General features: G+C 39.9%; 2 protein-coding genes across 4 annotated transcripts; one reads left to right on the top strand and one right to left on the bottom strand.

Annotated features, from left to right (window-relative positions):
* Nucleotides 1–333: 333 nt before the first annotated feature.
* Nucleotides 334–18,370, bottom strand: numa1 (nuclear mitotic apparatus protein 1). Of its 3 annotated transcripts, none has more exons than XM_034114973.1 (25): nucleotides 18,285–18,370; nucleotides 17,927–18,000; nucleotides 17,748–17,833; nucleotides 17,491–17,564; nucleotides 15,265–15,353; nucleotides 15,114–15,188; nucleotides 14,896–14,989; nucleotides 14,604–14,712; nucleotides 14,033–14,172; nucleotides 13,710–13,821; nucleotides 13,158–13,275; nucleotides 12,493–12,633; nucleotides 12,221–12,334; nucleotides 7,179–12,080; nucleotides 6,369–6,560; nucleotides 5,976–6,185; nucleotides 5,669–5,859; nucleotides 5,095–5,232; nucleotides 4,307–4,412; nucleotides 3,707–3,905; nucleotides 3,077–3,207; nucleotides 2,192–2,482; nucleotides 1,666–1,767; nucleotides 1,237–1,539; nucleotides 334–539 (listed from the first exon to the last, which is right to left on the bottom strand). In XM_034114973.1, exons 2-25 carry the CDS (start codon nucleotides 17,963–17,965, stop codon nucleotides 516–518), a joined length of 7,980 nt encoding a protein of 2,659 aa, XP_033970864.1. In that variant the 5' UTR covers nucleotides 17,966–18,000; nucleotides 18,285–18,370; the 3' UTR covers nucleotides 334–515. The 3 variants fall into 3 exon arrangements, with proteins under 3 accessions (XP_033970864.1, XP_033970862.1, XP_033970861.1); XM_034114971.1 differs by having other exon boundaries at nucleotides 6,369–9,908; nucleotides 10,527–12,080; XM_034114970.1 differs by having other exon boundaries at nucleotides 6,369–12,080.
* On the top strand, nucleotides 14,541–21,653 carry lrrc51 (leucine rich repeat containing 51). Its single transcript, XM_034114977.1, has 5 exons — nucleotides 14,541–14,557; nucleotides 19,550–19,611; nucleotides 20,301–20,506; nucleotides 20,597–20,745; nucleotides 21,479–21,653. Exons 2-5 carry the CDS (start codon nucleotides 19,560–19,562, stop codon nucleotides 21,612–21,614), a joined length of 543 nt encoding a protein of 180 aa, XP_033970868.1. The 5' UTR covers nucleotides 14,541–14,557; nucleotides 19,550–19,559; the 3' UTR covers nucleotides 21,615–21,653.
* Nucleotides 21,654–21,880: the final 227 nt, after the last annotated feature.

Below are 21,880 nucleotides of genomic sequence, written 5' to 3'. Positions count from 1 at the left end.
GCTCTCGTGTATCCTCCCTTTCGTCTCCTCCCGCACCCCTCCTCCCTCACCCCTCCTCGACTCCTCCGTGTGCATTTCAGCTATTGGGACGTCCTTCAACATGGCGTGGCTTGATCGATTTCCGGGTCAAGTCCCGGAGGAGGGGAAGAGAGGAGTCGAGGAGGGGTATTGAGACGAGCCTAGACTGTTGTCACTTTAGGATGCATTTTCCAGAAATTGCAATTGCAGTAGAAAAGATGGATTTTGACAAGGTTTAAGTTTATCAGAAGATTTCTAGACCAAGCTGCACCAGACACGACTCTGAGGTAAGTGGTTCAAATAGCAGGCTTTTTTTATAGTGTATTTTATCACTTTTATTGACAAACATGTAAATATAATACAGATTAAATGAAAAGTAATTTAATTTTAAAGAAAAGATAAAAACAATTATACAAGGACAACATTATAAAAGAGATTTCAGCGTAAAAAATATGATTTAAGTAAAACCGTAGACGATCATCACTGGGAACCAGTCCTCAAACCTTCATCCTGCTCATCATCTGTGGGATACAAAACATGTGATTAAACCAGAGATTACAGTGAAGCATGTTTTTATACAATATGTTCATTTATTGAAAGCTAAAGCCAAGTGTGTTTTTGTGACAGATACATGTGAAAACCTTTATATATACAGTCTATGGTGAAAACCCATAAAGTTTATATATGAAATGAACACACCGTGTGTTATTATGGCAAAAGTAAAAACCCAACCAGCCAGTGTAAGTCAACAAACCCTTATTCCACAAAATACAATTACTTTTATTGACCTTTAAACACCTCCACGAAGGTTGTCTTCATTTACAGACACGCTTCTGAAAACGGTTACTGAAATGTTAATGATCATGAAGTTTTGCGTCATTGTCATATCAATCAGATCCCTGATTAGAGATTTCAAACATAATCCATCTCTCGTAGTCAAGGACAAAATAAACAACACTCAAACTAGGGACAGAAATCGAATGAAAAGTTTACGTCAGCATCTCCACTACGTGCTGCTGTTTGATTATCAGCAGATGATGATTCTTTGTCATGCCTGCAGCCTCATATGCAGCCTGCACTCCATTTACACTCCATTTGGGCTACACAAGCTACCACAAGAGGCATGCTGGCACGGGGAAATAAAGTGCAGAGAGAAAAACATAATAATAATCTGTACCCTGTAAAACCCTGAATGGATTTGTCTGTGTGAGTGTTTACCTTGCGAGCACTAGACAGTCCAGGAGACTTTGCAGACCTGCTGGTGGCTTTCTGTCCTTTAGTGGCAACCTGAGGGGATTTAGAGCTGCCAATTTTTCCTGTCCGTGCCACTCCAGCACGGGAATCTGCCGCAGGGTTGTTTTCATTTTTATGCACAGACTTCTGAGCAGGCGACTTCTTTGAAGTTTTTCCTGGGGATTTCCGAGTGGAGCTGCGTAGTTTGTTTATGTTTTTTGTAAGGAAGTTGCTGGTTTTTTGAGGGGTGTTGTCAATACTGAACATCATTGACTGCCTCCGATCAACCTAGAGAATAATACAAGGGTAACTGTTAGAAAAACATGCAAAACATTGTATGTATCCTTTTGTTCCCTAAAATGACATATATGTAATATATTCTGTGTGTGTGTTAGTGTGAAATATTTCACTCACTGGACTGAGGGCGGTTCGAATCTGAGAGTTGAAAGGCTCACTCATCACGTTCTTGGCTTTGGGAGTGAGTGGTCGGGGGAAACAGCTGGCCCTCACCTTTTTCTGTCAGATGGAAACGTGGAAAGACAAAGAGGATTTCAGAAAGTTACATTTAAGAGTAACTTTATGTTAAGAGTAAGCTTAACAAATTAAATAAGCAAACAACACAAAAGCCTGACAACTATTCTTTGAGAATAATGCTCAAAATGTCTGTTCATGTCAGCCAATAGGCAAATGTGGTGTTCAGGCAAGTGGCAAAGACATGTAATATGATAAGATACTTTACAGTTAATTGTCAGAGATAGCATAGGGAAAAGGTACATTTTCAATACTAATTACATTATGAATAACCTTTTAATGTAAGGAAACCTCAGTAAAACATTAAAGTTGGCCTATGAAACATTCATAATTTGCACTTCAGTCAGGCTCTCACATTAAGCAACACAAAATGTAACGAATACTCATGTCCTGCAGGACGCAAACCAACCTCAGGCGAAGTTTGGTGTACGGACAGCGTAGATGAAGACCGCTTGGTGCCTTTCGGGCTTCTCAGCTGAGAGGAGCTGACGGTTTTTGATGGCAGCTCGGGCATCAAGGACAGACGGTGAGAACGAGTATTGGCAGCGGCAGCCGAGTGTCCCACCATGAGAGAGTGCCGATGGGAGGCGAGAGAATCTTGCAGCTGGCCCGGCATGGTGGACCCCCGGCGGATGGTGTCAGACGGGTCGCCCGTACGGAGCTCTTCGTCTGTGAAGAGGAATGTCGCGCCACGGCATGGCTGAGAGAACAGAGAGAGAGGGATTTATCAAACTGATAGAAAAGGATTAAGGGCATAGAAATAAACAAAAAATGTAACCTTGTTTGGTACCATTTCTTAGGGAAGGGAAGTTAACCTGAGATGTGTACCTTTTCTGTGTATTTAATTTTACATTTTGATTCGATAAAAACATTAATTCTATTATTGTTTTTGCAGAATCTTTTTCTCTTGTTGATTTAGTTGGTTACTGTTTCTAAAATACAATTGTTTATCTTTCACATTTTTGAAATCACGTTAATGTGTTTTTGTGGTTCTTTCATGGGCAGTAAATGTTAATGAGCACTGACATAACAATATGCTAAACGTATAATCTTTTTCTCAAAATGTGTCTTTAAAAAAAACAACCACTGGTCAACCTCTATAAATATTTATTGGGATGGTGGGCAGTACACGACCAGACCAAGTGTATAATATAGTTTTCAGCCAACATTATCATGTTTGTTTGTTTTGCTGATTTATTGCCACAATAATTCCCTGTGCATTATATCTCAATATTTTTCCCCAGCAAAAGTATGTCTATGGTGTTCAGTGCATCGAGTGTCATCTTCTACTAACGTCAGACTCCACGGGGTAGCTGCTCTTCAGATGAGGAAGGACGGCCTTGTTCCTGGCCTGGAGCTCGGCAATCCTCATCCAATCATCAGTACCACTGTCAGACTCGTTCTCATCCCCCGCACAGAATGCAGCTGAAGAGGGAACAGATGTAGAAAAAACATATTTTTTATACCCACCATTGAAAAAAATTGACACACAGACGGAGATAGAAAGGCACGCCTATTTTAAACTTTCAAATAGAGTCTTGTCTCCAAATTACTAAACTATAAAAAAAACTGTTACAATGATGTAGTTATTAAACATTAAAGTTTGCCAGTTTTTCTTGGTCTTAGATTATAATAAAGTATGGATTTGGGGGATTTAGACTGTATGTCGGACAGAAAAATATATTGGATGTTGTTACTTTGCACTGACAATGGGATTACCACTTTTTTACTGTTTTTGATATTCTATGATTAAAACATAAAAGATCATTTGTGAAAATAGTTGGCAGAATAATCTGAAGTTCATTTGGGGCCATTTTATCCACAGGCAGTTTTGTTGGTCCCAGCTATGCATTTACCAGACAGACCTCTTTCTTAATTTCTCCTTAACTACAGGCTCCTGTGAGTTAGCCAGGTGTCAACTTACGCTGTGAATGCATGGTGCTCCGCCTGTAGCCTGGAAGACCGATGAGCTGGTCGCTGGCAGCGCCGGTCAATCTGGCAGGCGTGTCGAACAGCGTCATAGATACGGGGCGTGCAGAGTGGGCACTGGAGATGTTTGGATGGGAGCGAGCCGAGGCCAGACTGTAGAAAGTGTCATCATGCTCACCGCCGCCTGGGGTTTTCTACAGGTTTAAGGGTTAGGAATTTCAAGAGGGCAAGTTAGAACATTTTGGTTCAGCCGTTTGAATGCAAGTGAACAGACAGCAACCAACAACCTGAAGAGCAAACACAGCTCTTTAGTTGCACATTTTTATATTATGATGGTCAAAACAAGCACAGCAATGCTAAAGATACATCATAATATAATAGCATTATTGAACAATGAGAGTGAAAGAACCAGCTAAACCTTAAGAAAACCAAATAAGCAAAATGTCCTCGTAATTAATATATTTGAGGAATAGTGATAGAGAAGCCAGTATGATTATATAACTGTTAAGGGACTATATAAATGTAGTTTATTCACAGTGTGCCTTATTTTGAACATGCAAAACATGCAATGAGTGTGCAAGTGAGTTTCCTCCACCTTGGTCAGGGTGATGTTAATAACCTGTGTGGTCCTTCGTCGCTTCACAGAGGAAGTTGGATTTTTCCGTGTTGAATCCAGCTTGTGTGTGTGCTCCGCATTGATTCTAGGCGAAAAAGAAAACAAGAATCTTATGTAGTAAGAGCAGTGATATTGGTTTCACTTCAGAAAAGTATGTATATAGGGAAGGGAAACTTAAAGGTAGGGTAGGTACATTTGAGAAACCGGCTCGAGATCGCTAGAATTTGAAAATACACAACCGGAGAAAATCTGCCACTTCCTTACAGAGCCCCTCCTCCAACACACACGAACGTGCACATGACCAATGAGGGCACGAGATAAGTTTGTGCCCCGATGGAAGGCTGACAGGCAGGTAGGCCATCCAGTTATTTTAGCCGGGCCGGCTAAAATGATTGGTCGTGCTTTTTACAGTACTACGGCTTCCACAGATGACATTTTTTTATGGATTTTTTGTCAAAGCACTTAAGATATTCATTGCTATCGGGATGTTAAGAGCATTCTTAACAAAAAGTGTATCTCGAGCCGGTTTCTCAAACTTACCTACCCTACCTTTAAGAATAATTTGAAAAAAAATACTTCCAAAAAATTACTGAAATAAATGGTTCAACATCTACATTTACTACACTATACTGAAAAAAGCATTTAGAGAACTATAAAACCCCCACCACTTTCATTCACTAAATGAGAATATATGCCTCCTATATGGGCTGGGCCTAATATGTGGCTGTTCTGTGAAATACCACAGTTGTCTCAAGTGTCTATAGTACCTGTTGATCTGTCTGCTGTTTATAGGTGTAAAGTACAGGGTCTCCAGGGACTCCGCCTGTAGACCTCTGTGTTTGGCTGCCAAGCGCTCTGAACTGCGAACAAGCGGTGTGCTTGATTCATCAGGCGCTAAAAGTTTTCTGCAAAGGTAAGAACAAGAGTATTGTGTGAGTAAAATAAAAATAAACTCCACAATGCCATTAATGTTAGATTTCATGCGTTTCTCTCAAGCCTTATATCTTCTTACTTGAATCAGACATGTCATTAAAATAATGGGAACTAATTTAACGGTGAACAATGTCAATTCAATGTTATATACTGTATGTAACAGGTGAAAAGCAGGAGTTGGTTGGCTAAAATTGATTATCTTAATTAAATGTATTACTAAAAGTTTTAATAGTAAATCTTATTTCCTTTGACCAACTTTAACCAAATATGACCAAAGAAATAATCAGAAACCATTTGGAACGAAGCACATATATTCTTTTTTTTCCTAATCACTTTATCGAACAGTTGCACATGTTTTGATAGATGTAGCCCAAAAAGATTTCATGCTACGTATCTGAAGTGTTTTACCTTGTGTTGTTTAGAGAGTCTTCCATGGAGCTGTAGTCCAGGCTGTCAGAGCTTATGGCTTTCTTCTCCTTTGCTTTAGTGTTTACACTTGAGTGTGTATTGGGAACCTCCATGTTAAGGGACGTCAGCGAGCTTCCTTCATTACCATGAAACTTGTTCTGTGCACGCAGGTTACGGTCAGCAAACGCCAGCTAAAAGGTGCAAATTATAAAATAAAATATAGTGATGAAGGTCAGCAGCAAAACATTTCTTTTTTTATTATTTAAATAAATAGTTTTTCATTCTCCCCATGAGTCAAAATACCAACCTGTGCCTCTAAACTGGCCACCTTGTTCAAAAGTGCTTTCTCGTTGGTGTGGGCCTTATCCAAATCAAGTTGAAGCAGATGATTTCCCATGGTAGTATCATTTACTTCATGCTCTTTCACCTCCAAGGATTGCTTGAGTTTAATCGCCTCCTCTTGGCTTTCCTGGAGAAGCTGCTTTTTGCCATTGTAATGGCTCATGGCCTTCTCCATCTGTGGCATTGTGATAATAAAACAAATGTTAGAATGAATCACACCAAACAGTAACTCACTTTGCACATGAAACTGTAGATTAATCTAAATTGATAATTTTGGACTCTTAACAAGCTTATTAGGTAGGTAGAAATAAAAGTAGTGAATAGTGTTATGTCCTTGGAGGATTTGTTTTACACCAACCTGTGCTTTGTAGTGTTCTGCAGCCTCAGATTTAGCCGACAGCTGTTCTTGTAGGTCTTTCTTTAGTGTTTGGGTTTCGTCTGCTTTTTCTTTCTCTTTCAAGAGTATCTCCTTCTCCTTTTTCAATATCTCCATCTCATGCTGTAGCAAAGATTCCAGTTTATGAGAGGCCTTGTTGTCTCTCTCCATGGCCTGCGTGGCTTGAGCGAGTCTATCCTTCTCAAACACCACAGCTTCATGTTGTTTCTCCAGAGCTTTCTGATTGTTCTCCGTCTGCAGTATCCTGGCCATGAGTACTTCTTTTTCCTGAACCAGAGCCTCCTTTTCTCTGAAAGTGGCAGCCTGTTCAGTCTCTTTCACTCGGATTTCTACAGCTTGTGTCTCTTTGTATTGGTCCAGCTGCTGCTGAAGGAGCCCCGTCTGCTCAGAAGACTCCTTCTGAGCTTCAAGTAACATCTGCTCTTTATCAAGACGACTCTGAGACGTGGTTTCAACGTTCTCTTTCAGAACCCGTATCTCATGTTGAAGGTCATCCGTCTGGTTGGAACACGCCTCCTTTATATCGGTCAGCATTTTCTCTTTGGCTTCAGCTTCCTCTTTTGTTTTTTGAATCAAATTAGCTTGGGCAGTGACCTCCTCTCTAAGAGTGTTCAGATGTTGGTCTTTGTCCGTCAAGAGTTGGTTGAATGCACACAACTCTGTCTGGAGGATCTGAAGCTTCTTCTCAGCCTTGAGGATATGGCTCTCTTTCTCACTCTGAGATTCTTTTAATTTTTGAATCTCATCTTCCTTGTCGTCTCTCTCCATGGCCTGCGTGGCTTGAGCGAGTCTATCCTTCTCAAACACCACAGCTTCATGTTGTTTCTCCAGAGCTTTCCGATTGTTCTCCGTCTGCAGTATCCTGGCCATGAGTACTTCTTTTTCCTGAACCAGAGCCTCCTTTTCTCTGAAAGTGGCAGCCTGTTCAGTCTCTTTCACTCGGATTTCTACAGCTTGTGTCTCTTTGTATTGGTCCAGCTCTGCATTTACTGACGCCAGCTGCTGCTGAAGGAGCCCCGTCTGCTCAGAAGACTCCTGCTGAGCTTCAAGTAACATCTGCTCTTTATCAAGAAGACCCTGAGATGTGGTTTCAACTTTCTCTTTCAGAACCCGTATCTCATGTTGAAGGTCATCCGTCTGGTTGGAACACGCCTCCTTTATATCGGTCAGCATTTTCTCTTTGGCTTCAGCTTCCTCTCTTGTTTTTTGAATCAAATTAGCTTGGGCAGTGACCTCCTCTCTAAGAGTGTTCAGATGTTGGTCTTTGTCCGTCAAGAGTTGGTTGAATGTAGACAACTCTGTCTGGAGGATCTGAAGCTTCTTCTCAGCCTTGAGGATATGGCTCTCTTTCTCACTCTGAGATTCTTTTAATTTTTGAATCTCATCTTCCTTGTCGTCTCTCTCCGTGGCCTGCGTGGCTTGAGCGAGTCTATCCTTCTCAAACACCACAGCCTCATGTTGTTTCTCCAGAGCTTTCTGATTGTTTTCCGTCTGCAGTATCCTGGCCATGAGTACTTCTTTTTCCTGAACCAGAGCCTCCTTTTCTCTGAAAGTGGCAGCCTGTTCAGTCTCTTTCACTCGGATTTCTACAGCTTGTGTCTCTTTGTATTGGTCCAGCTCTGCATTTACTGACGCCAGCTGCTGCTGAAGGAGCCCCGTCTGCTCAGAAGACTCCTGCTGAGCTTCAAGTAACATCTGCTCTTTATCAAGAAGACCCTGAGATGTGGTTTCAACTTTCTCTTTCAGAACCTGTATCTCATGTTGAAGGTTATCTGTCTGGTTGGAACACGCCTCCTTTATATCGGTCAGCATTTTCTCTTTGGCTTCAGCTTCCTCTCTTGTTTTTTGAATCAAATTAGCTTGGGCAGTGACCTCCTCTCTAAGAGTGTTCAGATGTTGGTCTTTGTCCGTCAAGAGTTGGTTGAATGTAGACAACTCTGTCTGGAGGATCTGAAGCTTCTTCTCAGCCTTGAGGATATGGCTCTCTTTCTCACTCTGAGATTCTTTTAATTTTTGAATCTCATCTTCCTTGTCGTCTCTCTCCATGGCCTGCGTGGCTTGAGCGAGTCTATCCTTCTCAAACACCACAGCTTCATGTTGTTTCTCCAGAGCTTTCCGATTGTTCTCCGTCTGCAGTATCCTGGCCATGAGTACTTCTTTTTCCTGAACCAGAGCCTCCTTTTCTCTGAAAGTGGCAGCCTGTTCAGTCTCTTTCACTCGGATTTCTACAGCTTGTGTCTCTTTGTATTGGTCCAGCTCTGCATTTACTGACGCCAGCTGCTGCTGAAGGAGCCCCGTCTGCTCAGAAGACTCCTGCTGAGCTTCAAGTAACATCTGCTCTTTATCAAGAAGACCCTGAGATGTGGTTTCAACTTTCTCTTTCAGAACCCGTATCTCATGTTGAAGGTCATCCGTCTGGTTGGAACACGCCTCCTTTATATCGGTCAGCATTTTCTCTTTGGCTTCAGCTTCCTCTCTTGTTTTTTGAATCAAATTAGCTTGGGCAGTGACCTCCTCTCTAAGAGTGTTCAGATGTTGGTCTTTGTCCGTCAAGAGTTGGTTGAATGTAGACAACTCTGTCTGGAGGATCTGAAGCTTCTTCTCAGCCTTGAGGATATGGCTCTCTTTCTCACTCTGAGATTCTTTTAATTTTTGAATCTCATCTTCCTTGTCGTCTCTCTCCGTGGCCTGCGTGGCTTGAGCGAGTCTATCCTTCTCAAACACCACAGCCTCATGTTGTTTCTCCAGAGCTTTCTGATTGTTTTCCGTCTGCAGTATCCTGGCCATGAGTACTTCTTTTTCCTGAACCAGAGCCTCCTTTTCTCTGAAAGTGGCAGCCTGTTCAGTCTCTTTCACTCGGATTTCTACAGCTTGTGTCTCTTTGTATTGGTCCAGCTCTGCATTTACTGACGCCAGCTGCTGCTGAAGGAGCCCCGTCTGCTCAGAAGACTCCTGCTGAGCTTCAAGTAACATCTGCTCTTTATCAAGAAGACCCTGAGATGTGGTTTCAACTTTCTCTTTCAGAACCTGTATCTCATGTTGAAGGTTATCTGTCTGGTTGGAACACGCCTCCTTTATATCGGTCAGCATTTTCTCTTTGGCTTCAGCTTCCTCTCTTGTTTTTTGAATCAAATTAGCTTGGGCAGTGACCTCCTCTCTAAGAGTGTTCAGATGTTGGTCTTTGTCCGTCAAGAGTTGGTTGAATGTAGACAACTCTGTCTGGAGGATCTGAAGCTTCTTCTCAGCCTTGAGGATATGGCTCTCTTTCTCACTCTGAGATTCTTTTAATTTTTGAATCTCATCTTCCTTGTCGTCTCTCTCCGTGGCCTGCGTGGCTTGAGCGAGTCTATCCTTCTCAAACACCACAGCCTCATGTTGTTTCTCCAGAGCTTTCTGATTGTTTTCCGTCTGCAGTATCCTGGCCATGAGTACTTCTTTTTCCTGAACCAGAGCCTCCTTTTCTCTGAAAGTGGCAGCCTGTTCAGTCTCTTTCACTCGGATTTCTACAGCTTGTGTCTCTTTGTATTGGTCCAGCTGCTGCTGAAGGAGCCCCGTCTGCTCAGAAGACTTCTGCTGAGCTTCAAGTAACATCTGCTCTTTATCAAGAAGACCCTGAGATGTGGTTTCAACGTTCTCTTTCAGAACCTGTATCTTGTGTTGAAGGTCATCCGTCTGGTTGGAACACGCCTCCTTTATATCGGTCAGCATTTTCTCTTTGGCTTCAGCTTCCTCTTTTGTTTTTTGAATCAAATTAGCTTGGGCAGTGACCTCCTCTCTAAGAGTGTTCAGATGTTGGTCTTTGTCCGTCAAGAGTTGGTTGAATGCAGACAACTCTGTCTGGAGGATCTGAAGCTTCTCCTCAGCCTTGAGGATATGGCTCTCTTTCTCACTCTGAGATTCTTTTAATTTTTGAATCTCATCTTCCTTGTCGTCTCTCTCCATGGCCTGCGTGGCTTGAGCGAGTCTATCCTTCTCAAACACCACAGCTTCATGTTGTTTCTCCAGAGCTTTCTGATTGTTTTCCGTCTGCAGTATCCTGGCCATGAGTACTTCTTTTTCCTGAACCAGAGCCTCCTTTTCTCTGAAAGTGGCAGCCTGTTCAGTCTCTTTCACTCGGATTTCTACAGCTTGTGTCTCTTTGTATTGGTCCAGCTCTGCATTTACTGACGCCAGCTGCTGCTGAAGGAGCCCCGTCTGCTCAGAAGACTCCTTCTGAGCTTCAAGTAACATCTGCTCTTTATCAAGAAGACCCTGAGATGTGGTTTCAACGTTCTCTTTCAGAACCTGTATCTCGTGTTGAAGGTCATCCGTCTGGTTGGAACACGCCTCCTTTATATCGGTCAGCATTTTCTCTTTGGCTTCAGCTTCCTCTCTTGTTTTTTGAATCAAATTAGCTTGGGCAGTGACCTCCTCTCTGAGAGTGTTCAGATGTTGGTCTTTGTCCGTCAAGAGTTGGTTGAATGCACACAACTCTGTCTGGAGGATCTGAAGCTTCTCCTCAGCCTTGAGGATATGGCTCTCTTTCTCACTCTGAGATTCTTTTAAGTTTTGAATCTCATCTTCGCGTGAGGAAATCTGTTCTTGTAGAATCTCCACTTGTTTGACTTTCTCCTGTAGGCTTTGGAGAGTCTCCCCCTGTTGAATATTGTCTTGCTCTTTTTGAGCCAACAGATCTTCCTTTGAGTGCACATCTTCCTCAGCCTTCCTCAGCGAGGAGCCAAGAGTCTCAACTTGCATTTTTAGGATTGTGATCTCTTGATGTAGCAAATCGGACTGCTCTGAGCCGTCACTTTTTAGAAGTATTACCTGTTCCTCGGTTGCTTGGATCTCCTCCTTCATCTTCCTCACCTCTTCCTCAGAAGCTGATAGTTGATGCTGCATAAGCTCCTTCTGATCAGCGCTCTCCTGCTCCTGCTTGGTGAGCATGACTAGCTGAGTCTGAACCTTCTCTTGAGCTTCTGTGAGAGAGTCACCCATATCAGCGAGTTGGTTTTTGAGACATTTGATCTCCTGCTGTAGCATGTCCGACTGTGTGGAGCCCTCTTGCTCTAGCTTGACCATATGTTCCTCTTTAGCCTGGATCTGCTCCCTAAGACCTTGTATCTCCTTTGCAGAGTTTGTCATCATGTCTTGAAATTTATCATTTTCCTGAGAAATCTCAATTTCTTTCAGAGTCAGAAGGTTTTCTTTAGCCTGAGCCTGCTCTACTGTAGTCTTTAGGGAATCGGTCAACCTTTGGACTTGGTCCCTAAGAGTTTGGATTTCGTTCTGCAGCATTTCTGACTCCTTGCCGTTCTCAACCTTTAACAGTTCCAACTTGCTTTCTTTAGTTGTTGTCTCCTCCCTAAGCCAATTGACCTCCTCCTCAAGAACTGCTCTTTGCTTTCCAAGTGCCTCAATCTGCAAAATGTGTTGTACATTTTCATGTTGGGTTTTAGCCAGTAGCTCCTGCTTAAGTCTAATTTCCTGTTCAGCCCGTTTGAGAGATGAACTAAGGTCTTCCACTCGGACGTTAAGGGCCTGGATTTCTTTTTGAAAAATGTTTTGCTCATTAGACTTCTCAAGAAGTAATTTGGCAAGCTTTTCCTCTTTGGCTTGAATTTCATTTTTGTTGTTCATGGTTTCATGTGTAAGAATGTCAATTTCTTCTCTGAGCGTGTTAAGGAGATCTTTCTGTTGAAGAAATAAATAAATTGAAGAAAATAAGAACATTCATGACCATCTGATACAAACAATTACAACAAATATTGAAAAAAGCAGACTTTATATTTGATAAACTCAATTCAGCTTTAACATTAAATCATTGACCTCACCTCCATTATAGGTCCCATATTCTCTCCTACTTCTTCCTTAGTGGCCATGTTTATGTCATCCTCCAAACAGGAAATCTTTCCCTGCAGAATCTGAAGTTGTTCACCCAGAAGCTCCTGGGAAACAAAACAAGGCACAATATATTAACACTTTTCAATAGTAATCATTCACAAACATCATAGCATTGCTTTTTTTGTTGCAAAAAAGTTTAGATCTTATATTTACTACCAGAATCATTTAAAGATTTTCCAACACAAATTCTATTAGAGTGTACCTTTTGAGCGGTAGCTTGCTTAAGTTCAGACTGCAGTTGGCCTGTTTCACTGGTCCACTCCTTCTTTGAAGATGCTTGGGTTTCATTCAGCCTGCCAACTTCTGTCTCAAAGTAGGCAAGCTGTGAACGCGCGGTTCTCACCTGCAAAAATATGAATGGAAACATTCACAATCTGCATTCAGGATTCAAGCAAATAAGAACTTCCTGACTGATTTTTTGGAAGTTATATTCCCCCTCTGCATTGTGAAACAAGTTACAGAGAAAATCCCCACATCAACTTGTGGTTGTTGATAATAATCAAGTTGTAAGAGGCTTAATTAAAAAGATGCTCATATTTAATTTCAATAATCAACAACAAAAGTGTTATAGGGGATTTTGCACAACTATTTACAATCCATCAAACTTTTTTTATTTTTCAAAGGCTTGACTAAGTCTTAAAATCTCATTATCATGTAAAAGGGTTGCTATAAGCGATTACCCGACTCAGATTTGCATATTCACCATATGCAACAGCATGTTCACAAAACTGAGTTTCAAGAAAAGTCGGTTGGTATTGCATCTTTCCAAGACATACAAATTGCACATGACTGCTATTATTTTCCAATCCCCTCATTAGTGATAAGACAAAGAGCTTACATTTCACAGAAAAACTTGCATGTTTTTACCTGGGATGACAGTACACCATTTTCATCCGCCAGCTCATCAACTTTGCGTTCCATAAGTGAGGTGTTACCCTTGAGGTCTTTATTTTCCTTTAACATCTCATTAAGACGCATTTGTAACCTAAGACAGAAAAAGAAGGAAAACAGTTTCTCATATCCATTTCAATACAATTGTTTCATGTTCAGGTTAAGGTATAAAACAAGCACTTTCTTGAGCAAAATATCTGACTGGTTACACATTATCATATTGCCGAGTTAAACATTTGTGAGATATTTGATATAACAACACGGAGCAGCATTCACTCTAACTCCACTTGCCATTTATAAATGAGTAATACTTTGCTGTAACATGAACTTAATATCATTTGTAATCGCAAAGCTACTGGCACATCCATATAAAAATATATTCCAAATAGTTATTCACAAACCTTAAGATAAAAACATATCTTGGATTTAGAATGTTTAATTAAGTCCTTCAGGAATAAATAAATTGTAATAATTCCAACATTTATATATTGGTATATTTTTCCAAATGTCTTCATCCTGGGTACTTACGTGTTTTTCTTGGTCTGAAGCTCATTGATTTGTTGCCCGATAACATTTTCACGATCACCATGAGATGCTTTCAGCTTTTCCAGGCGGTACTGCAACTGTCTAATATGGGAGTCTGAAGAAAAAAAAACAAGTAGAACATAGTTTAATTTGGATAGAAAAGAATAAAGAGTAAATGAATAGACTGACATTATTATTCACGCTTTCAGTGGCACTTTGACAGATAACTCAAATGTTAATAAACATTACTGGGAATAGAAACGGCAAAAAAAAAGGATAAAAAGTGTAACTAATATTATTATTTATCCATCATTTAAATGGGTTACCTCTTTGTGAAAGGAGTGCAAGATTGCTGGCCAGCTCCCGCACCAACCCATCTTTGTAGTCTCTCTCCTTGATCATCTCTCGTTGCATCTTCCTCAGCTGAAATGTAGGTGTGTTCATGATATCCTGCAGAGGAGACTTGCTGTGGAAACCAAAGCAGAAGCAAAAGAAATACAATCAAATCAAGACAGCTGCTCATGGATTTACGTACACAAAGAGATATATACAACTATCAGATAACATGTATATTAGACTGCTTCATGTTATGTTTCAGTAATATCCAACCCTTCAGAGTCAGCCATATTCTGATTGTGTGAAATAAAAAAACAAGTTTAGCAAGGTATAGTAGATAAACCTGCTTCCATGTTCGTCCAAAACTTTTTATAACAAAAAATAGATGCACAACTGCCTGGAGCCGACAGCCTTTTAATGGACAAAACTATATAAATTGAATATCGTTAGGAAAAAGGGTTTGATAGACAAGTACCCAAATTAAAGGTTTGGATTAACGTTGCCCTTAAAGTTACGTATTCAGATTCAGACTGTCATATCAATTCAAATTCACACTGTTACCTGGTTGAAGAAGAAGCCACAGTTTGCATGTCCATAAATGAGACTTTCTGTCTGCGGTGCACGACAGGGGAGTCGTCACTGGACGAGTACAATGGTCGTCGTCGCTCAACTTTACAGGGAACAAAAATAACTGTAATTCATGGAGAAATACATTTTGACTTATTTTACATCTTGCATTTTGAATACAATCTAGACAAATGGTGTTATAAAGCAGAATTGCATATGTGACACTACTGTCTGTCAGTATGGCATATTATAAAGAAATGGAGGATTGAAAAAATGTGTGACTTACATCTTCTTCCTAAATAGGCATCAAGTTCTTTGTTCAGATAAACGCAGCCGTCACTCTCCATTACATAGCAACCAGTTAGGTTTGCTATCTCTCGCTACAGATAAGAGAATAGGCACAGAATAAAATAGTAGCACAACACATGATAAATGAAATGTGATGCATCTAAGTGGTGAACGCATGCACTTAGTAGCAAATCAGAAAAAAAGCTTTCTGCTTACCTCCGATTCACATTCCATCATGTTCAGAGTGCAGCGGTCATTCATCATATCGTAGTACACAAGCAACAAAAGCACCTGGTGGCATCACAAAGAATAAGTGAGATTATGGTCCTCTGTTTATGTTTGTCTTTGTATTGTGTTTGTTTCATACCTTTGAAATTTCTACTGTGAGATGCATCCCATCTTTTATGTTGTCCCAAGATAATGAAGTGCCTTTGGCTGCATTAAATCTGCAATCCCCTAATAGCAAAATCAATAGAATAGATGGAAGAAAAAAAAGCAATATGTCACATATGTCTGGCATGTTTGAAGGTGCCAAAGTGTAAACTTCAGACCACGCCCAACAATGTCACGGGGAGTGGTCTGGAGTAGCACATTTGAAATGTTTAACCAGAAGACGTTAGAATAATCAATGCCTACTCTGAGCTACTTTACACAATTCAAGAAATTCTTAATGATTTTTGCTGTGTCAAGCACTGTCAGATGACAATTCATGAGTCTTCTGCATGCAATCAGTACAGTGACAGGTCTAGAACATGGTAAGCCTTCTTAGCACAAAACTGGAAGCAAGCTAGACTTAAATCACATTAAACAGGGTTCTTACACCTTTTCCAAAGTCAAATTCAAGCACATTTCAAGCATTTTCAAGGTGCATTTTCAAGCATCTTACAGCTGTTGTAAATTACATATTTATATACACATACTTATACTCAAATGATTATTTCCCTACCTCACATTAAATCAGATGTTCTTTATGCTATAAACAACCAAATGTGTGTTTCATAATAGCATTCTACATGAGGATGAAAAATTAAAAATTTTAGAAAAGAAAACTAAGTTTAATATTTCAAAATGAGTGACCCATCTGTACGTAGACTGGGCATCCCATATAACCTGGCTGAGCCAATATAAAACAATCAGCCAAATAACTTTTCAATACATTATTGATTACTATTTTTGAGGTACTTTTAGGTTGGCAGTAAACACAAGTCAGAGGTAAATGGTGTACTTTGACTCCACTACATGTATTTAATACCTTTAGTTACTTTACAGATGTGGATTAACGATGTGAAATATAATCAAGTGTTAAATCAGACTTTAGTTCCACCTGGAGTAAATTCACAAGCTACCCTGCAGTATACAAAGTCATTCAAACTAGCTGCACCTTTACCAGCTTTGATAACACTTTCATGATCAATCATTATAAAACATATACAATTATTAGGGATGCTCCGATCGCCAATTTTGGGGCCGATCGCCGGAATCAGTATCGGCCGATACCGATCGCCGATCCGATCGAGTGGGCTATGGGGATCTTCCATTTAAAGTGATGTTTAAAACTCAGTTAATGGGGCTCATTCACTGGCGCTTCCACAAACCAACCAAAATAATTATTACATTCAAATGAAGTACATTATTCAAGTTTACATTATCTTGGGATAATGACACGGGAGAAATTAGCGGAAGCGCTCTCTTTTCCTCTCTCCCCCTCTCTCTCTCCTGACAGCCCGTCAGTATCTCCTGCAGCTCACTGACCCAGTAATGAGTGACCCGACAGTGAAGAATAAATATATTTATAACTAGTTTAGCTTGTTCCAGAGGTAGATAAAATAGCTAAGTGTGTTAGGTCTAACTCTTAATGTGTGTTCTGCTCCGCTCACCGGTCCGTCACAGCGGGTGGAGCTGCAGGATTTCTGCTTCACACACACGTTGCATACCGCAATTTTATTGTCATTTTCGGACACTTAAAATACTGCCAGACTAGTGAAACCATTTTGGCGAGCTTGTTTTGCCGCGCAGAGAAAAGTGTCATGTATTTTACATGCAACGATAGCCTAATCTAACATGCTCTACTATGGCGTACCTTTCGTGTGGTGTGTGGCTCGTCAGCGCAGACTCTCGCATCGTTATTGTTGCACACTTTGCAGGAGGCTACTCTTGGGCTTCGCTTGACCCTCGTCTTAGCCATGGCTTGTATTTGTCTTCTGCTAGCCAACGCTCGTTGAAACGGCAACCTCCTGGCATACTGTCATCTATCACTCTCATCAGAATGCCCAGGTCACACATGTAACAAAAACACTTGCCGGTCACGCGCATTGCGCGGGAAGGCCGGAGCGGAGCTGTTTTATGTAAAAGCGAAGCAATTAAGCGCGCTCAGACTTCTTTATTTTCTTTTAATCTAAAAAGCGAAGTAAAGCATTTACAATTTCAAGCACTTTATCACAAATTTAAGCACCATTCCCAAAATTCAAGCACTTTTCAAACCTTGAAAACACCTCGTACAATTTCAAGCATTTTCAAGGATTTCCAGCACCCGTACGCACCCTGATTAAAGCAATATCTGAAAATATATATTTTTTAAGGTATAGAAACTCACTTTCCACAAAGTCTGCAATGAACTGGAATCGATCCTTGATAGTATTACTGACACAGGAGTTGGGTTCCTTTTTCCTGAGAGGACAGAAGGAAATAGGAATAAAGTGGAGGTTTAGAGAAATGATCATCTCTATACTTCAAAAGAACCCACTTACAAGAAAAGCATTTTGAAAATGTAGTTCAACAGTCATTGGCCATCACTTATTTACACAGAACAAACATGTGATCACATGATGCTCCCTGATAGCTACTACTTACAGCATATAAACAACTTTCAGTAAGACTGTCCCATCTTGTAAATCGTCGACAGTCATATCGCGCTCAGACAGTTTTAAGCTGTTGACCTGCAAACACATGACGTTAGTTTGAAAAGTTGGGTAAATGGTAGCTACAGTCAACATATTGGCACTATATGACCAAGTTTAATTTCAACTTACCCAGCTCAGAAGAGCCGTTAACCCAAGATTCATCGCCATCTTGGCTGACCCTTTTTCCCCAAAGGGATTTCAACCTGAAAACGTGGAAACAAACAAGCCTTATCAGCTAACGAATTAGCAAATATAAGCATTGACTTTGATTATTGACGTTCACAAGTTTTCATCCAAAACTATGTTAGTTAACGATAAGTAGTTAAAGTTAACGATACACCTTGCTAAACTTCTGGTTTGCATGTTAGCAAAGTTATTGCAACTGCCAACATATATGCGTTACTGTAACGCTAACTGTAACCTATCGAGTGAGTTTATATTTAAAGACCAACGATGATAAAGATGTGGCTTACAAGCAGTGACTTACCTTGAAAGACGTTGTCCTTTTTTTCTGTATCGTATTTATTCTTTCTCTGAAAAGGGACGCAGCCGCCCGACTACCTGCCTAAAAATAAACAGTCGAGTCCAGTGCAAAAACCACACACAATTCAAAAAGGGTAGCTTAAGATCGAATCAGCCAATCAGGTTTCATATATTGACGCGTCTGAAATTAAGCGAATCTGATTGGTTGAAATGCATGACGTCTTTAAAGTTGCGCTTGTTTTTGACGCCGGAGCGTTTCAGTCTAAAGTAGGCGGAGACAACTGACGTTTAAAAACCAAATGGGTAATATTCACAGTGGACATTAAAATGTTGTTTGGCTCAATTTTCTTCCGTGTCCGAATCATTACGTTACACGCGGGCCAAACACATAGAAAATATAAAAAATAAAAAAGCATTGCTCCCGCTTTGCAGCAGCAAGGCGTTTAATGTTTCCATTTATGTTAATTTAATGTAATTGTAGTTTTTAAATTACTGTCTGGTCATTAATGTGTTAATTACTTACTACCCGACTCCGGATAAGTGGTTGACGATGGATGGATATTACAATACTTGATAACTGCATACGAAATTATTATTTTGTATTGTAAGGTGTTTCTAGCAAGCGAGTAACTATACATGCACAGTTAATCATTGATAGGCAGCATGTGTGCTCCTTATCGGCTTATAACTCTGTAATTATCAAATGTTATACAGTGTGTAGCCTATAGGATTAGAGGTCTTTGGACATTACTTTGGGCAAATGCAATTTAAAGGTTATCTTGATCGATAACAAATAAACCCTAACTACAAATCCCATGTAGGCCTACCTGTTGGTTGCCGTGGAAACGCCGTGTTGTATCTCCACCTTTATATATACAGTCTATGATCTCCACAGGCAGGTAAAGTGGAAACACGGGTTGCTCATTATTACCCTCAGTTAAATAGCGTGTTGCTGAGTTTGTCGGTCATTTTTTTAATAGGCCAACATTAAATCAAGGTAGGTTCATAACCGGATGTAAAAGGGAACAGAGTATTCAATTGTGTTTCTATACAAAATATAAGAACTGCAAGTTGTCTGCAACGTAATAGTTTGTGGCCGCTCCGTAATTACTGGGTTATGACAGCAAAGCTATATCATGTGTTTGAATATTCGTGATAGGCCCTATACGATGTTAAAAATATGAGGCTTTTTGTTTTTCAAATGAATTGCGTATGATCTTCTTATTTACGATGAAGTCACTGTCCTTCAACAGGTGACTGAATCTATAGAGGTGTGATTATGTATGGAGCTCCAGTGGATTTATCTTTCAAAAACATCTGCAGTTTGGAAGGTATACACTTATACACAGGTTTATACTTTTACTGTATTATGTTTATTTGTATTATCTTTGCTTTTTAATGACTGTTTTTAAATGCCATATTCTTAATGTCTTTCATTTGTGTAAAGCACTTTGAATTGCCTTGTGTTGAAAGGTGCTATACAAATAAACTTGCCTTGCCTTGCCTTGTAGCCAATACTATTGTGTGATTCCTACCTAAACTATATTATGACCTCTGCTAATTTTACCTTTGCTTAAATGGCTGAACATTACAGTGGATTACCATTAAGTTATCTAAACATCAGGGGAACAAAATCAGCATATCAATGGATCCAAAAATACGAATGGTCTAATGTACTTTGCTAGCAAAAAATGAAAAAGCCTATAAGATAGCTACTTCATGTGGAAGACAGTAATACATAAAAAGGCATATACATGTTAAATTAAGCAGGGTTAACAACCCACACCTAAAGACACAATATCTATGTTTATATATTCTATATACTGTTTTATATAGTTATCTATACATATATCTATGTATATAGTTTAAAAACGTAACATATTTTAAGTTCAATGGACATTGACATAGACACAATACATATACAGTTGATGCCTTGGAAACTATGTTCACCATATAAAAAAAATGTCACGCAAGAAACTATTCAATTCAAAGTATATTTTTCCCTTTTCTTTGGTCTCAGACGCATGGACTGAAGAACCCAGCAGGGGTCTGCGGCCTTTAAAGAGAAATTCAGAGATGAAGTACCCAAGCTGCTCTCTACGTCTCAATAATAACAACATCCTCGACCTCCATGACCTCCAGAAGACGGTTAGCTACTTCCTGGCCGAGCCTTCACAGCTCGCCTGGCTGGACCTCTCCTTCAACAGCATCTCACACATAGATAAAGTAAACTTCCTCTTTCCTTGGATTAGCATGTCTTCTTTCTCCCACAGTACATCTGCAATATGCATGTACATGTGTGTGCTTGTGTTCCAGGTTTTGTGCGAGCTGCGTGAGCTGCGTGTGTTGTATCTTCACGGCAACAGCATTTTCATTCTCTCAGAGGTGGACCGGCTGGGAGCACTACCACATCTACACAGCATCACTCTGCATGGAAATCTCATAGAAACCAACAAGGCTTACAGGTGGAGAGTTTCTTTTAAATGTACCCCAAACACATTCTGCTTAGCTGTATGATGATACTTTTAATGATCAGTCATTGTTGTGTGGTTATTTATTTAAAAAACTGAGTGTGAATGAATGTGCAAAGACATATTTTTCCAAATCTTGCACTGAACTTTCATTTTGAACATATTTCTTGTACAATTTTTATAGTATCTTTTTCATTTTTATTTTATTTTTACTGTCATAGTCTATATTTATATTTTTGATTAAGCAGTACTTTCCTGTCATTGTATTTTATTTGTATACACTTGATTTTTATGGGATGCACCAAAACACCAAGGCAAATTCCTTGTAAGTGAAAACCCACCTGGCAATAAACCTTATTCTGAATCTGATTTAACAATATACAACTGCTGGTGGTTTGCTGAGTGAGACTCAAATACTTGGCAAGCCTGTAGGTGCTCAGCATTGTAACAGGTGCTTAAATGCACATCAAGCTCATGTTACAGTTCATATTCCAGTCTGCATAGCAACACCACAAGCACACACAGAAAGAGAGAGGGGCTGCTGGTCAAAGGTCTATTCTAATGAACCAGGTTCTCATAAATCCTGTACGTTTTTGAATCATTTGTATTTAAATGTGTAACACCAGAAAGGGGAAATAAGGTTGGATTTCAACATTCAATTGTTGCAAGCAAAATGTATTAAAACGATTTAGTGCGTGTGCATCAATACTTGTTTTTGTCCCTTTAGGAATCATGGGATTTCTGCTCTGCCTCAGTTGAAGACGATGGACTTCAGTGCTGTGACCCGACAGGAGCGAGTCATGGCAGAGATTTGGCATCAGAGCAACAGCCGCATCAGAAGCAACAAGTTGTTAAAATCATAGTTTCACCCAAATGTCCTGTGCCCCAAATCCATTGCTATAATTAAAGGACAATCATTGATCAAGTAAGGGGTGGGAATTAATAAGCATTTGCTTCCTCCTACTCCCCTTTCGGACACATATGATTTATTATTATTATTAATATGAAGACTTTTAGTTTTTTGTTGAATATATAAATATTATCATGAATGTGGATAAATACTGTATTTTAACAATACGGTATTCTGTTTTTCACATGTTATTTTTTTTATTTGTTATTTTTTTAAATC

Source organism: Trematomus bernacchii, unplaced genomic scaffold (assembly GCF_902827165.1).
Source record: "Trematomus bernacchii unplaced genomic scaffold, fTreBer1.1, whole genome shotgun sequence".
In the NCBI taxonomy this organism is placed as follows: Eukaryota; Metazoa; Chordata; class Actinopteri; order Perciformes; family Nototheniidae; genus Trematomus; species Trematomus bernacchii.
This window is presented reverse-complemented; position numbering and strand designations above follow the sequence as displayed.